Source organism: Prenolepis imparis, unplaced genomic scaffold (assembly GCF_030444845.1).
Source record: "Prenolepis imparis isolate NDT839.2.m4 unplaced genomic scaffold, iyPreImpa1.0 SCAF_11, whole genome shotgun sequence".
Lineage (NCBI taxonomy): Eukaryota > Metazoa > Arthropoda > Insecta > Hymenoptera > Formicidae > Prenolepis > Prenolepis imparis.
Window position 1 is genome coordinate 14,801,581 of NW_028141169.1, and position 18,871 is coordinate 14,820,451.

At 33.7% G+C, this 18,871-nt stretch overlaps 2 protein-coding genes across 2 annotated transcripts; both read left to right on the plus strand.

The window, feature by feature from the left end:
* The first annotated feature begins 7,716 nt into the window (after window positions 1-7,716).
* LOC145943201 (death-associated inhibitor of apoptosis 1-like) lies at window positions 7,717-8,468 on the plus strand. The gene is made up of 2 exons (XM_083050685.1): window positions 7,717-8,361; window positions 8,463-8,468. Exons 1-2 carry the CDS (start codon window positions 7,717-7,719, stop codon window positions 8,466-8,468), a joined length of 651 nt encoding a protein of 216 aa, XP_082906811.1.
* A 5,368-nt stretch (window positions 8,469-13,836) lies between these two features.
* On the plus strand, window positions 13,837-16,676 carry LOC145943202 (uncharacterized). Its single transcript, XM_083050686.1, has 2 exons — window positions 13,837-16,529; window positions 16,601-16,676. Exons 1-2 carry the CDS (start codon window positions 13,837-13,839, stop codon window positions 16,674-16,676), a joined length of 2,769 nt encoding a protein of 922 aa, XP_082906812.1.
* The last annotated feature ends 2,195 nt before the right edge of the window (window positions 16,677-18,871 follow it).

The following is an 18,871-nucleotide window of genomic DNA, read 5'->3' on the forward strand; positions in this document are numbered from 1 at the left end:
TTGTTTACGCATTTTCAACCTACAGTATTAAAAAGTTAATTTCTCTTTTTAAAATCTCAATTAAAAGATAAGAAATAATTATTAAATAATTATTAATATCATATAATCAATTAAATCGACAATTAATGTTTCTAAAGGAAAAGTAATAAATTTTAAAAGTTCTTTTAATTTTAATATTTTTTAATATTCTTTGTGTATATAATTTGTAATTTGTTTATAATTTAACATAATATTTATATATTAAGAGAGAGAGAAAAAGAGAGAGTCCGAATCGATTGAGATATACTGACAATGAGATACGTTTCTTTGAGAGAATTTATGTCGTAATTAATTGTAATTATCATTGTAATTGTAATTATCTTATGACATCTTATCATCGTATACATTATAATTATAATTGAAGGAGTCCAAATTTTTTGAAAATAAATTCAAGAATATTAATATTTTATTTTATCGCTTTATAATTTTGCATTTTTTGCCATTTTTAAGTTTTGAAAGAAGGGTGAATTTGATTTACAACAAATTATATTTTATAAAGGTGTATTAATTATTTTTTTAAATAAAAAAACTGATACTTTTTTTAGCTGCATATATAAAAAATTTAATGAGATTAAAGATACAATTTAATACAAGTCAGAACACATCATTTAATTGTAATATAACTTTGTTGAAAAATCGATATGTATATATCTTATTTAAATAATCGCGAGAAATGTTTATAACTTTAATTTTTTTTTAACTTTTTCAAAATTATGAATATAAATGTCAATAAAGGACTTGTTTATATTTCTATATTATTATTATATCAATATATTATATGAATGTTATTAATATTTATAATTATTTAATAATATTTTCATACTATTAATACTATTAACATTATTATTAATATTATTATATTATTTATTAATCATTATGTTTATACATATAAACATAATAATTAATAAATAATATAATAATGTATAACATAATATTTTTGTGATTTAATTATTAATAGAATAAATGCACTCGCGGGTCACATTTCTTCAAGGAGAAAAAGAAAAGTACGACGGATCGATATTGGAGCGAACGAGAGACAGCGCGATCCGCGGTGTCCGTATAGCTTTCTCACTCGCACTCCCTTCATTCGAGCGTCGAGTGAGTGAGATAGCTATTGGACACCACTAGCAGTCATCACGTCTTGCATTGCTTTCTCTCTCGATCGTGCGATGTGCGAAAGAGATGCAATATCGGAGTACCTCCTACTACTTTCTCCTTCGCTCCTTGATCTCCGACGCGCTTCAAGCGACACGTATTTTCGCGCTATGTATGTGTGCGTATGACTTTCGGCTGTCATACACGTATTCACACATCAAACGCCGGACCGCCGGACACCATTTCTGCCGGTGCGTGTACAATTATGTTTAACAATTTGTAATAATTAAAAATCGCAGTAGATATTTCCGCTGTAAAAATATTTTGTAACAAAATTTTTTTATGAATAAATTTATTTATCAGATATATAGAAGAGACTAAAAAAACTGATAAAATTATGTAAATTAAATTGTTATAAAAAATTAATAAAATTAAGTTTTTTTCTATAATTATTCAAATTACATAATTAGTTTCGTGCAAAGAGCGATTAAAAGAAAAAAACGCGCGTAAGCATCCATTCAATTTAAGAATTTTTAACTAATATCTTCTAACTATATGGTCTATTAATTTTCATTAATTATAAATAAAATAATTATTTCTTAAATCATATAACATGAGACTATATTCTTAAACTTGCTTAAACAATTTTTCAACGATTGCGATATTAATTTTTTTTTTAATTATGCCTTCTAACTATGCTTAATTAATTTTTATTAATTATAAATAATATAATTATTTTTTAAACTATAAGACTATATTCCTAAACTTGCCTAAATAAGTTTTTAATGATTGCAATATTAAAAGTTTGTTAATTATGTCTGCTAACTATACGCTTAATTAATTTTCTTAATTATAAATAAAATAATTTCTTAAACTATGAGACTATTACTACGTTTACGCGAGTGTTACTTCTGTAGTAACTTACTCAAATGTACAAGTTACGGTAATTTTTGAGTAAGTTACTACAGAAGTAATACTCGCGTAAACGTAGTATATATTCCTAAACTTGCCCAAATAAATTTTCAACAATATTAAAATTTTTTAAATTATATTTGCTAACTATACGCTCAATTAATTTAAATTAATTATAAATAAAATAATTAATAATTATTTCTTAAACTATATGAAACTATATTCCTAAACTTGCCCAAACAATTTTTTAACGATTGCATAATAAATAAAAATAAGAAATATTTAATTTGTCTGCTAAGTATATATACAGAGATCACCTACGGATACCAATCCATAGAAAATAAAATAATGATAACAAATGTAAAAATGTTGGTAGCTATGGAGCGACGACACAGTCGTACACAGCATTTTAGCTGTGTACGCTTGTGTCGACTTGTGTCGTAGTTGGAAAGCACCGAGTCGTACACTGTGTTACACAGTGTCGCCTGTGTACATAGCTGGAAAGCACCCAATACCTTCAGAAGATCCCGCACAGCACATACCAACTCAACAACCTATAAGAACACATCCTCCAGCAAAGAAAAAAGTCACTTTCACATCCTAGGCAAGCTTCTAAAGGGGGAGTACTATGGCCCAGAGTTGCCAATTTGCAGACGCAACAGCCACTTTGCAGCCAGTGACGTAGAGGGGTGGGAATAGTCTGGAAGCGCAAAGCGCACTGAAGGAATGAGAACACTCGCACGTATAATTAGACGCTCAGCGGGTGGCGGCTTCGAATAGAAGAGGACAGATATATATCTTTTGTTCTCTATTAGAGTTACAAACTTCGAGCGAATTTGGAATATTGGCGATAGCGAGTCGGATGCGATGCAATATGTGAAAAAATGAAAATATAAAATATAAGAAATATATTTAATATTATAAAATAATATTAATAAAAGAAAAAATATATTTTAAATATTTATAATATAAATAATTCACTCATAATTTAAAATTTTAATTAAAAACAATTATTAATTAATAATAATTATAATTAATAATTATAAGTATATTTTAAATGTAAAATTCCACTCTTGCCCAATATATACGCTTTTTTATTAAAAAAGATTTCTTATCTTTAACAAAGTAAAAGATTCAAACGCCAGTACTTATAAAACAAGGTTAAAGAAATTTTTAAACGACCAACTGGCTAGTGATAATGCGTTTATTTATCGTTACGTTTCGACCCTATATCGGGTCCTCTTCAGACTAAAATAACAAAAACCATTAAGGCTCGTAGATGTTATAATAATGATATAAGCCAATAAAACATATAATACATGTAAAAAACAATACCTTACAATCTGAAATTTCTAGATATAATGTGTCAGTATGTGAAATGACCGTACGTGAGTGGAAATTCCGTCATCATTTTACACAGTGACTAGAAAAGTCTAACGTAAGCTGGTATAAGTCAGAATGTTGAGATATATAAAGAAAGTGTTATAAACATAAACATAATATATAAAAATCGTGACAATAACAAATTCATTAGTCAAGGATATTAAAGTACGTTAAGAATAGTGTCATATATCGCGTTCAAATTATCCGTATCCTTCTGCAGATTAATCGCACCTCTATGTTTTTTTATACAAATCATTTCGCTAATTTCTCTCTTTTTCAAATTACATTCGTTGTGTAAGATTGATACCGACGTCCAATCAAATTCATGATTTCTTGCAACCCTGTGCTTACTAACCACCGAATGATTACTCTGGTGTTTCCTAATGTCACTTCTATGTTCTTTTATGCGCGTTTCAAGATGTCGTTTTGTTTGCCCGATGTAACAAGCACCACAATCATTGCAAGAAATCTTATAAACAACATTCGTTCTTTTGTTCGGTTCAAGTTGGTCTTTTCCTTTTTTAATCAAAGTATCGAGTTTATTTGGTACTGTGTGTAAAACCTCTAAGCCGTAATTATTCAACGATCGACGAATCTCCTCACTTAAGCCCTTAATATACGGAAATGTCATGGACGACCTTGAATCTCAGTGCCTTTTATCACTACCATTTAAGATTTCTATCTATTGCAGATATGTAGACGACATCTTTGCTATCATTCCTAGGAATGGTATTAATGAGATCTTATATAGTTTTAACAACTACCACCCTAGATTAAAGTTTACTTATGAACTTGAAACGGATGGCTCGATAGAATTTTTGGACACTAAAGTCATTAGATGCAATAACAATCTTATCACTAATTGGTACAGAAAACCAACCTTTTCGGGTAGATATATTAATTATTATTCCGGCCAACCACATAGATACAAAGTTAATACTATAGTTAATCTCACAGACAGAGCGATTTTACTCTCTGATAAAAGGTTTCACGATAAGAATATTTCGACTATTAAACAAATTTTATCTAATAATTGTTACCCGATACATTTTTATAATAAGATTATCAATAGAAGATTAAAATATCTATACTCAATGAATGAGGAACGTACAAATATTAAAAATAGGTTTGATCCCTCAAAGTGTGTGGTTTTTCCGTATATTAAGGGCTTAAGTGAGGAGATTCGTCGATCGTTGAATAATTACGGCTTAGAGGTTTTACCCACAGTACCAAATAAACTCGATACTTTGATTAAAAAAGGAAAGGACCAACTTGAACCGAACAAAAGAACGAATGTTGTTTATAAGATTTCTTGCAATGATTGTGATGCTTGTTACATCGGGCAAACAAAACGACATTTTGAAACGCGCATAAAAGAACATAGAAGTGACATTAGGAAACACCAGAGTAATCATTCGGTGGTTAGTAAGCACAGGGTTGCAAGAAATCATGAATTTGATTGGACGTCGGTATCAATCTTACACAACGAATGTAATTTGAAAAAGAGAGAAATTAGCGAAATGATTTGTATAAAAAAACATAGAGATGCGATTAATCTGCAGAAGGATACGGATAATTTGAACGCGATATATGACACTATTCTTAACGTACTTTAATATCCTTGACTAATGAATTTGTTATTGTCACGATTTTTATATATTATGTTTATGTTTATAACACTTTCTTTATATATATCAACATTCTGACTTATACCAGCTTACGTTAGACTTTTCTAGTCACTGTGTAAAATGATGACGGAATTTCCACTCACGTACGGTCATTTCACATACTGACACATTATATCTATAGAAATTGCAGATTGTAAGGTATTGTTTTTTACATGTATTATATGTTTTATTGGCTTATATCATTATTATAACATCTACGAGCCTTAATGGTTTTTGTTATTTTAGTCTGAAGAGGACCCGATATAGGGTCGAAACGTAACGATAAATAAACGCATTATCACTAGCCAGTTGGTCGTTTAAAAATTTCTTTAACCTTGTTCTTATCTTTAAACAAATAATTGTAATAAAATTTTAATTTATAAATATTATTGAACATTTTATTTTTTTTATTCTCTATTTTGTACTATACATATAATGTACAACGTACATATTGTTGCTCAACGAAAACCGCGAGAAAGTGGTCGTTTATTTTGTCAAAAAATTTAAAATATAATATATTGGGAAATGTCAACATTATTAAAAAAAATAAATTAATAATAAAATAATAAAATAATAAAAATAAATAAAAAATGAATAAAATAAATAAAAATAAAAAAATTAATAATTATTTTTATTTATTTATTTTATTCATTTTTTATTTATTTTTATTATTTTATTATTTTATTATTAATTTATTTTTTTTAATAATGTTGACATTTCCCAATATATTATATTTTTTGACGAAAGAAACCACCACCTTCTCGCGGTTTCCGTTGAGCAACAATATGTACGTTGTACATTATATAGTACTGTTAGACTTTACTGTTATGTGCAGGAACTTATTTATATCAGGAACTTACTATTGAACTAAACTTTATATGTATTAGACGTTTTGCTTTATTATTATAATATTAACCTCTTTACATCGTGTGTACTTTTTCACGTACGTGTCCTGGCTCTGGAATGCGTTTTTTATGTTCAAAATTACGAAAGAGAGAAATAGAGAAGAAGAGAGTGAGAAGGAAATTAACATTTTCCCGTAAAATAGATTCACATACACACACAGAAACGGGTATTTATATACATATAAGAGGGGGTGAAAAGTGGCCCCGCATGTTCAGTATCTGGCTGACATGCGGTGGGTCCCGGGTTCGAATCCAGTTCGAACCAAACACCCCATATGCCTGCTTGGAACTGGTGGGAGAAAGGAAATACGGAGTCGGTGAGAGAGGGGGAAAGCAGGATGAGACAGTGAGAGGAAAAGGAGGAAGGAGGAAGGAAGAAAGTTGTTGGAAGAAAGGGAGAGGAACCGGAATAGAGGAGCTTAAGATGATGGTGGAGATGGTGGAAGAGGTGGAAAAGATACAAGGAGTCATGGAGAAGATTGGAGAAAGGGGCGGATGATGGTTAAAGAATTTGTATATGTTATTGTAATATAATAGTATATTTGTATATGTATGATATGGTAGAAAGGAGAAGGAGATTGTAAGAGGTTTGGGAACGCTCCTCAGAAAAAAGCGCCTTCAATCCCCAAGGGAACGAATAAAGATATAAAATAATAATAATATACATATAAGAGAACACATAGATAAATGTTCCAAAAGACATCATCATTTATAAATATTAACAACTACGTGATCATCCCTCGAAATTTGTGATAATTATTTTATCTGTATAAGGACACCTACTTAGAACTACCTGCATCTATTCTGAGAGCTCTCGCATACCATTCATATCGTAACGAGAAGAATGCATAGAAATTATCAGCATAATTTGAGTCACTGGACGAAATCTGGACAATTCGATTAATTCGAAGTTCTCAAGCAAATACAAATAAATGAATCATATTTTCGTCAAATAAGCCACAGAATCACTTTTTTCATTTAATTTAAACCGAACTTTATCTCGATTAAGAAAAAAATCTTAATATACTTGAGATGAAATTAGGAAATAATTTCCATCCCCATCTCTAATTACCGATTTTTCCAACGTTATTTGTTAATAACTTTTTGATAAAGAATGACGGCTAAAATCTTTTGAATGTTCTGGGTCATCATCTTGACAATATATATCAAGGTATAGATCAGCGAGCGGAGGTGCTTCCTCTCATCTTCAGTTTCACCTAGAAATCTTATTCGAATTAATTAATTAAATATTTAATAAAACTAATTTATAATCCAAATGTAGTCACAAACAATTATATAATTATTTAATAAAAATTTATTAATAATCAATTAATTAAATAAATTAATTGATTAAAATAATTATTTAATAAAACTTATTAGAAAATTAAATAAATTAAATAATCAAATAACTAGTTAATGCAAGTAATTGATATATTAAATAAAATAATTAATAAAATAATAATTAAATAAAAAGTTAAGAAATATTATTAAAAAATTTATAAATATAATTATTAAATAAAAATTAATAAAAATTAATAAAAATTAATAAATAAAATAATTAATACAATAATGATTTAAAAACAAATAATAAAGAAAATTAATCAATTAAAGGTTTTCATAATTATGTTTATTTTCTCTTTACAGATTTGTAACAAAAGGATATTTCTTCGTTGAGGTAGCGGAATTATCAAACGAGGATCGTATATTCTATTACTATGGCAGATATTACAATGATGAATAAGATCAGAATGTTGACAGAGGACCCTAACCGGTGCGAAAACGTTAGATTAAAAAGCTTGCGCGCATGGACTGTGCCGGAAGACGAGAAAAATCTTCTCGAGCTACTCGCACGTGCCGGGTTCTATTACACCGGGGAAGATGATAAAATGAAATGTTTCGATTGTCACGTCGAGATGTCCGGCTGGTGTGCAGATCCGTTTAAAGAGCACAAACGATTTTCCCCGAATTGTAGAATGATTCGCCATATACCTTGCGGAAACGTCCCACTGAACTTCCATCCGACGTCTTGCGATACACGCGTACCCAAAGATAGCGAGATATATCGACTGGACGCATCCAATTTCTCCTCGGATGAGCTTGATGAGACAATCGAGATCTACTTCGAAAACACGGATTGCTTCCACCGGGTTAAGTCCGGCGCTATGCATCCCGAATATGCCATGTACGAGTATAGATTAAACACTTTCTTAAAGTATCGGGAAAAATGGAATCAGAGCGGTGAAGATCTGGCGGCCGCAGGCTGGACATATTCAGGCGACACTGGCGACAGTACCAATTGTTTCTATTGCGGCGGAGGTATAACGAACTGGCAACCGGGAGACGATCCTATACAAACACACGTAGAATTGTTTCCCTATTGCAAATTTAATTTAATTTTTGCAATTTTTTTTTTTTTTTTTTTTTTTTTTTGTTAATACATCTGCCGCATTTTTGTCTGTAGAAATGAACCTTACATTAATTAAACCTTTACTTTGAGCATCTCTAGAAAAGTGATATTTTATCTCAATATATTTACTTCTTTGGTGAAGCATATTTTCTTTACTCAATACAATTGCGCTTTGATTATCACATAATATATCCGTCTTGTACATAGTAATCACCATACATTTCCTTAATTAATCTACGCAAGTGTATTGCTTCCTTCGTTGTTTCAGATAGAGCCACGTACTCGGTTTCCATTGTGGAAAGCGCAGTTGTTGTTTGTTTTTTAGAAAACCAGCTTATTGGTCCTCTCGCTAATATATGTATACTTTCTGAACAGGATTTACGATTATCTTGATCACCAGCCCAATCGGCATCTGTGTAGGCGTATAACGATTTTTCTGTTTTTCGATATGATATTTTATAATCAGCAGTATGTTTCAAATAACGGAGAACATGTTTTGCACATTTCCAGTGTTGTAATCCAGGGTTTAAATTATATCTACTTAAAGCTCCTACTGTAAATGAAATATCGGGTCTTGTCGTATTTGCAAATACAAATAAGACAGCCTATTAACTCTTTATATTAGAGATGCAACGAATAGTGTATTTGACCGAATACCGAATATTATATAAGATCATGGCCGAATAACCGAATATTCGGCGAATATTAGGCAAAACAATGGAGTGAGCGCGCGGCACTCCCGACCGCGCATCTCCGTGTACATACGCATGTTATGACAAGTTCATTCGCTTGTTAGTTTAGCTCAGACCGCGCGACGTAAAAGGTATTGGTTCTTATAATTAGTTTAGTTGGTTCTTATTAGGTAGTTTTTATTATTTTCATTATTTAATTTTTATTATTTTTATTTAGTTTTGTGAAATATACATGATGGCTTCTATAAATAAGAAGAAATCGCCTATATGGACATATTTTATCGAATGCGAAGATCCAAGAATAGTAGAATGTAAATTATTATTTCTTATTTCCTTTCAGTTTTACGGTTAAAACTATTCGGTATTCGGCCGAATAATAGACTAAATATTCGGTGTTCGACCGAATAGTAAAAATGTTGCCGAATAGACAGAATAACGAATAGTTGCCTAATATTCGTTGCATCTCTACTTTATATGGTTCATCTTCCATTAATTTACTTTCGTCGGAGGTTTTTGCCTCCATTTCTTTAGATATTTTTATACCTGACGCTAATGGAGTAGATACAGTTTTACACGAGTTCATTCCAAAACGTTCTATGATTTCATATATGTATTTCTTCTGTGAAATTTTTATTGATGTTTTACTGTGTCTCCATTTCTTTCGACTTGTATTCCCAATATTTCACTTACAGGTCCTAAATCTTTCATTTTAAAGAATTTACTCAATTCTAACTTAACTTTATACAAAACTTCTTTTGATTTGGAAGCTAAAAGTAAATCATCTACGTAAACGACTATTACTACATTATGATAATTTATATTGCCAGTGTAGACACAAGGTTCTACATTAGATGCATTGAGTTCAATTTCTTTTAGTTTTTCACTAAGTTTATGTTGCCAGGCTCGGCCAGACTGTTTTAACCCGTAAATAGGACGGCGTAGACGACATACTTTATTTTTATTATTTCCGAACATTGGAGGTTGCTCCATATATATGGTTTCTGACAAACCTTGTATATACGCGGTAGTTACATCCATTTGATGTACATGATAGCCCATTTCTACACTTATTGCTAAAAGTTCTTATCGTTTGTATTCTCGCAACAGGAGCATACACTTCTACATAATCAGCGCCATAATTTGTTCACATCCGCTCGCAACTAACCTAGCTTTGTACTTATTTATCTCTCAGTTTTGGAATCTTTTTATGTGAAAAACTCATTTAGAAGATGTTACTTTCATGTTTGATGTCCTATCTACTAAATCCCATGTGTTGCATTCTAATAATGATTTATATTCATCATTCATTGCATTTAACCATCTTTCTTTATCAGATCTTTCTAATACATCTTCTATCGTAACTGGGTCATTGTCTAGACTATTTATTGCAACGTTTGCTGTATGATATTGCTTTTTAGGGCGTCCTGGGTTACCTGTTCTTATGATTTTAGGTCTTCCGCGAGCCTTTTTTTCATTTTCGGGAGTTGACTCTACGCTACTTAATCACTTTCATTTTCATATATATTAGAATCTGGACCTTCTTCAACATTTTCTGATTTATTTATTTCTTTTTCAACTATAGATTCTACGTTATCCACTTTATCTGACTCATTTCTAATATTCATTTTAGGTAATAAATCTATATCTATCGACTCTACGTTATTATTATTTACATTCTCAATGAAACGAATATCTCTACTTTTGATTATTTTTGTGATACTTGGAATCCATAATCTATAGGCTTTTGACTCACTAGAATATCCAACAAAAACTGCTTTTTCTCCTTTTGGATCAAACTTTGAAATACCTGGCCCTTTCTTTAAATATATTACCTGAGAGCCAAAAATTCTAAAAAATTTAACGCTTGGTTTTCGATTTAACCATAACTCATACGGTATTATTCCATTATTTGCCTTTGAAGAACATCTATTCCGTAAAAATGTTGCCGTATTAACGGCCTCAGCCCATAAACCTTTGGGTACATTTGACTCAATTAACATTGCACGTGCCATTTCAACGATTGTTCTATTCGCGCGTTCCGCGACACCGTTTTGTTGCGGGGTATATTCGACTGTTAACTGTCTCTTAATACCTAGACTTTCTAAATAATTATTGAACTCTTTACTAATATACTCTTTCGCATTATCGCTACGTAATTTAATTATTTTTCGACCAGTTTCTTTTTCGACACGTAATTGATATTTTTTAAATTCTGTTAATATGTCGCTACGTGATTTCAAAAGCACTACTTCCATATATCGCGTTTTGTCGTCTATAAAGGTTGCAAAATAACGTGCATTTCCGTATGACTTTATGTTCATCGGTCTGCAAATATCTGTATGTACGATTTCTAAACTATTTTCTGCTAGAGTACCATCTGTAAATGGTAATACATGAATTTTAGATCGATCACATGTTTCGCATGGTAATTTTTTATTTTTCGACGGTAAATCTAATCCATATACTCTTTTCTTATCAGATAGCTCTATTAAATCTTTATAATTTAGATGCCCATATCTTTCGTGCCATAATTTTAATTTAAAGTTAGAATTATCGTATACACTAAAAACTTCTTGATTATCTATATGTTTAATCACGTACATGTGATTCCTTCTAGTCGCGGTGAAAACCAATGAGTTATCTGATCTATTAATGTACGCGTTATTTTCTGAAAATTTTACTTTATATTTCTTTTCAGTTATAGCTGGAACTGACAACAAATTACTCAATTCGGGTACATATAATACGTTTGTTAATTTTACTGATTTTATTTTTCCGTGTATACTAACGTTAATTCGTACTATTCCTACTCCGTGAGATACTATATTTTCTTTCCCTGCTGTGCTTATATTACTAATCGGTCCGTTAGATAAAGTTTCGAATGCCTTTCTATTATTACACATGTGTGCCGTAGCACCGCTATCTAAATACCATTCATCTTTTTCTGTAGAACAAACTAAAGCTGAGATCGCTATTAATGAATCTTATCCTTCGTGTTCTTTCGTCTTTTTCGCTTGTTTAGCCTTGCCACTATTTCTTCCTTTTAGGCGGCAGCGGTTTGCTGGATGTCCGTATTTACCGCAGTTGAAACAGTTGCCATCAAATTTCTTCTTACTTTGATCGCTTCCAGTCGAACCTTTGTATGTATATACAGATGATCCTTTACTTGTATGCGCTTTCCGAGAAACTAGCGCCGTTGTTGTATCGTTCTCTTTATTATTACTCCCTTGACGCCTTGCTTCTTCTTCTATTAGTTTTCCTTTAATGAAATCAATTGTTGGAATTTGATCCCTTGACTCAATTGCTACACAAAAATTTTCGTATTCTTCAGTCAGATTACTTAACAACATTATTGACTAGCTTTGGTGGAATCTGTATTTCTGCATCCTCTAATAAATTAATTTTTTCTTGAAAATTATTTATATATTGCGACATTGACTCAGAGGGGTTTTTCTTTAGGTTATATAATTGTCTATATAAAACTGCTTTTCTTACTGGACCTTTAGAGCTGTGTATCCTCGCTAATTCGTCCCATGCTTGTTTGAATGTTGTAGCTTTCCTTATATGTCCCAATTCTGTCTTTGACACACTTAAAACAATGAGTGCGAGTACCTTTTCATCTTTGTTTATCCAGTTTGACGCACCAGCGTCTATCTCAGGCTATACAATTTCACCATTTGTGTTCAGAAAGCAATAAAGAAAAATTTCTATTCTCACCGTGCGATAAACGAAACTTTAAGTACGCATCGCGATTGAGAAAAAGCGATCGATGGCGACATCCGACGGCGCCCCGCGCGAGTTACGTAATCGCGAATAATTCGGCTAGCACCCACGCCGCGCGATAATCCATCCGGTAGTCGCGTGGCATTGCGTAATTGAGTCGCGGATCGGATCCCGAGAGCTGATAGGCGTTTTCTGAGAGAACGTCGAGAGCGTGCTTCCGGAGAGAGAAGCCGGCCGGCAGATCTCGTATAGCTGGCCTCTCGCAAACACCCTCTTTCTCTCACCTGTAAGAAGACAGTTGTTAATCGGCTTAGCCGTTCACCGTTAATTGATCAGTTATGATCTTAGTGCAATAAATAACTGAGTTCAAGTGAAAGAGATAGTGGATCATCATTTATCTCACCGACTTATCCATCTGCAATTACTACACATCACCGTTCTCGTTACGCGATCACGGATTGTCCGAGATCAGTCGAGATTCTTAAACGGAGATTTCGAACATAAGATTTTGGTCCTTCGAGCCGGATTATCGTCAGTGAGCGAATTCAGAAGAGCACAGTTAAAAAAAAAACCCGAGATCTCCTTTCAACGCGAAACGACTCTCGTTCGCTATCTATCTCACTCTTACGACAGAGTACGATATTTCAAAAGCGCTAACGCTTTTCCCTCTATCTAAATCTCTAAACGGCGAGCCTGGCAGAAGATTTCCGCCGGTTATTTCAAGAAGATTTCCGAGCCGTTTGATAGCCATTAGCTATCAAGGAGGAAGATTTCCGATCGCGGACGACCAGACTCACAGGAAGATCTCCGACCGTCCATATTGTGCAAATCATCGAGGATCGCAATTGTAAGTTACCGAGACAATGGAAGAACTCCTTCAGCAGCAGCGAGAAGTCATATATTCACTAGAACGAGCATTGATAAATTTTAAGAAAACCAGTAAAGTGAAGTGAACGGTACCAATAATAAAACAACGCATATCGCTACTAAAGGTAAAGTTCGCGCAATGCGAAATGAACCACGTGAAGCTCCTCCATTCCTCAACACCGGAGTTCCGCACTACGGAGAAATACTTCACCGAGGATCATTTCTTGGACTGTGAAGAAGCTTTCTTCGAGGCTATGGACTTTATGACGAACACTCAGGCGAAGCTAACTCTGTCAGCAGCGGAAAGCACTATCGACACGTCATCTACGAGCAACCCGCAAGCGCACGGAGCCAGGATCACACCATCTCTCCCTAAGATAAGTCTACCGAAATTCAACGGCGATTTTCTCGATTGGAAAACATTTGGCGATCATTTTAAGTCGGTTGTTATCGAGAATCCGGATCTATCGGACGTAACGCGTATGCATTACTTATTGTCGTGCTTAAAGGATGAAGCTAGCGATCTTGTAAAATCATTGCCAATAACGGAGGCAAATTTTCAAGTCGCTTGGACGACGATTTTCGCGCGTTATAATAATGAACGAAGACTCGTCTACGAACATATACACGCGTTACATTCATTACCGAGTATACACTCAGAATCCGCGTCCGAATTGACTGCGTTACGAGATAAAGCCTCGATGGCGATACAAGCCTTGCGGAACCTAAATCGATCAGTAGATCAATCAGATGATTTTATCTACTTAATATCTCAACGATTAGACAAATCAACGCGAAAGGCGTGGGAATTACATTTAGGTGATACCACGATCTGTCCTAAATATGAAGCCCTTGAGAGATTTCTAGCTGCTCGAATTCGCGCGTTCGAGAATATTCTACCAAGCAACGGTACGCAAAAAAAACAAAAGTCAGTCGTTCAAAGTCATACCGCGAATACACTGAAATGCCCAATCTGCAAGCAAGGTCACTTATTGTATGCGTGTCCGGAATTTAAAGCTCAATCTGTTAAACAAAGACGCGAGTTAATGAACAAATTACATCGCTGCTTTAATTGTTTAAGCAATAAGCACGTGCGAAAGGATTGTCAAAGCAAACATTCCTGTAGAGTATGTCAAAAGTCGCATCATTCTCTTCTCCATGACGATAATAACACCTCGACATCTAATACAGACGATGTAACAACCTCCGTTTCGAAACATTCCGAAATCGCCCACGTATCGTCTCATCTACTCGCACAATCGAACGAAATAAAGTCAGACGTTTTGCTTGCAACCGCGTGGATAAGAGTAATATCACCTGACGGACGTTTCAGCATTTTTCGCGCCATGCTCGATCAAGGTTCCGCAATGACGCTTGTAACAGAACGATTGGCTCAGCGATTGCGTTTAAAAAAGCAGCGTCTTTCAGTCTCGATATCAGGCGTCGGCGGAGCATCAATCGCTGCACAGTATGCAGTACACGTCAATGTCGCGTCGCGCAATGGACAGGGACCCTCGTATTCCACATCCGCTCTCGTCTTAAAATCGCTGTCAACATATATTCCACCGCGAACGAACAAGATTCAATCGTTGGAGTATTTGCAGGGATTAGAGCTTGCAGATCAATCTCCATCGAGTCATGATAAGATCGACATACTAATTGGTGCCGATCTTTACAGATTTCTCTTACGCGATGGGGTGCGACGCCGCGCACTTAATGAACCGGTCGCACAGCATACCATCTTTGGTTGGATTTTGTCCGGAATCACCTCCGCAGAATTTAAACCTAGTTCTCCTTCAATCACAACTCAGCATTGTTGTACAAATGCCGAGTTGATTGATCAGTTACGACAGTTTTGGGAGATCGAGGAAGCTCTCACTCATCCTCACCTATCGGAGGAGGAAAAGCGGTGCGAAGAGCATTTTAAAACAACTCATCGGCGGGATAATTCCGGTCGATATATAGTACGACTCCCGTTTACTAACTCGCTTCCGATAGATATCGGAGATTCAAAATTCTCGATTATATGTCTCTTACGTAAAACCGACCAACGGTTGAACGCAAATCCCACTCAAGCCGAAGAATACAATGCATTCCTACGCGAATATCAAGATCTCGGTCATATGACGCGCGCACCGAAAATCGACTCAAAGTCGTCGCAGATCGTGTATATACCTCATCACGCGGTATTTCGAGATACGAGTACGACTAGTCGTATACGAGTAGTCTTTAATGCCTCTCATAAAACATCAAACGGTCGTTCCTTGAACGATAATATAATGGTGGGTCCGAAATTGCAGAAGGATATTGTCACGGTTTTACTACGATGGCGTCAATATCGCTATTGTTATATAGCGGACATTGTAAAAATGTATCGCCAGATCCTAGTCGATGAACGCGACGTTGATTATCAGCGGATTCTGTGGAGGGTTCCGAACGAGGACGCCGTTCACGAATATCGTCTTCAAACGGTAACATACGGCACGGCTTGCGCTCCGTACTTAGCTTTACGCGTTCTCGATCAACTCTCTCAAAATGATGGTCATAATTTCCCTCTCGCTGCACCTGTTTTAAATGAAAATGTCTATGTTGATGACTGTCTATTCGGAGCTGATGATACACTGCTCGCTCGACAAACAAGAGATCAATTAAAACAGCTGCTCGGTAACGCTGGTTTCCATCTGCGAAAATGGGCAAGTAACTGCCCATCGCTGATAAATGACATCAATCCTGAAGATCACGGATTAACTAGCGACAAGCTATTTTCGGAGAACGAAAATCTGAAAATCCTCGGCATTGCCTGGAATCCGGAAGGCGATTCGTTCCGTTTCCAAACCACGTTATCGAGTCAGCTTACTCATACAAAAAGATCAATTCTGTCACTAATCGCACGAATGTATGATCCGTTAGGTTGGATCACCCCGATAATAATAACGGCAAAGTTCATCATCCAAAAACTGTGGTTACATGGTTGCTCATGGGATGATGAAATGCCGGAGGAATTACTATCATTGTGGAGTAAATATTATCGCGAACTTCCGTCGCTAAATAAAATAAAACTGCCCCGTTGGGTAGGACGAGGTGCCGAAACTCTCCAATGCGAGATTCATGGCTTCTCGGACGCCTCAACATCAGCCTACGGCGCGGTAGTATATCTCCGAACTTACAATCTCGACGGAACCGTTCGCATATCATTGTTGCTCGGTAAATCGAAGGTTGCCCCCCTCAAACCAATGAGCGTTCCGCGATTAGAATTGTCCGCGGCTCTCCTATTAGTAAATGTATCAACATCGTGCAAGAATCAATTTCACTTAAGGGTCGGCAGGCGACCCAGACAAACTCCGAATTGATGTTGGAGACCTCACGCGGTGACAACGCGAAACTCCGATTTCAGTGTTGCCAACGCTAAGAAACTAACTCTCAGGTTTTATGTAGTGGTGTATGTCTGTACACGTACACACACCATTGCATTGCTCACGCGGACGCACGGTAGAGAGACAAGGATCGATAATCTCGTTATCCTTGTTCCTCTACCGTGCTGATCACGTGCTCATGCTACACGCGAGATACGGCCTGAAAATGCTTTCTGGCCTTCCGTAGCAGAAGGCAATAACGTAGCAAGGCTAATAAGCACCCACGTTTTGTAAATTTTATATACGCTTATGCACATATGTGCGTATATTATATATAAATATATATATATATATATCACTAAAAATTATATGTATGTTTTATAATTGTCTAATGATAAATAATAACAGTAGCATAATTGAGAGTGAATTAGTATACAATATATGTTAGACACGGGTACTTTAGACTTGACAATTTATTGCTTATACTTTTTTATCGATACTTTATGTATAGTCAGCGCGATAGAGAGACAAGAATAAGAGAACGAATATAAATTATCATTAGCTTGTAGCAATCATAGATTGACGAATATGTTGATTATTCTTCATTTCTTTTCGATTATTGATGTTATTGTATAATTTGCTCCATAAATACTTATAATGTGAAAAAACTTATGTCGAGTAATGTATGATGGCTCAATGCAAGGATGTTCAGTGTATCACCCAGTAAACTAGAGTTCAAATCAATATCAATTTTTTTATAATATATTGCAATATAGAAAAATTATTAAAAAAATATATTTCGCCGATTAATTTAAACATTTTTTGAAAATATTTTAATTATTTTACTACACACACTATATAAATGCAAAATAATTCAGAAAATAAATTTAAAAAATTAATAATAAAAATCAACATACCAGCTATTTGTGTGTGTGTGTGTGTGTGTGTGTGTGTGTGTGTGTGTGTGTGTAGCTGCAATTGATTTATTACTTGATTAATTTATTTACGGAATTATTTTGCATTTAATATATATAGTGTGTGTAGTTGTAAAATGATTAAAATATTTTCAATATAAAAATTTTTAAGTTTATCGCCTTAAAAAATATATTTCTATGATTTTTCTATATTCCAATATATTATAAAAAAAATTGATATTGATATATTTGAACTCAAGTTTTCTACGAGATTGAATATTCTTGCATTGAGCCATCATACGTTACTCGTAAGTTCTTACACGTTATAATAGTATTTATGTAGCAGAGAGAAAGAGATAAGAGAGAGATTATACAATATAACATCAATAATCGAAAAAAAATCAAGAACGCTTGTCATATCTGTGTTTGTGTGTATATATATAAACTTATATATTATATATTTTATAAATAAGTTAAATATTATATGCAGACAATGTACAAGACGTTCAGTTTGTGCCATAAAGCTCAAGCTTCAATCAATAAAATACTCCAATGAATATATATAATCAACAATTATTTTTATATAATAATAAGTATTTGAATATATAAAAATATTTTAAAAAATTTGTTTAAGATTATTTTAAAAAGAATATTTAAAATATTTTTTTAATATTTAAAATATTCTTTTCCTCAATTTAAAAAAATATTCTTTAATATTTTTATATATTCAAATATACTATATACTATAATATAAAAATAATTGTTGATTATTATATTGGATTATTAATTGATTGAAGCTAGAGCTTTTAACATGACAGTAGCGTTGTTTTTTTTTTTTTTTTTTTTTTACGTGGGGGAAACCTTCAAAAGGCACCCCGGTTTTCCGGGGTAGTGTGAGATTCTTACTCACTAAA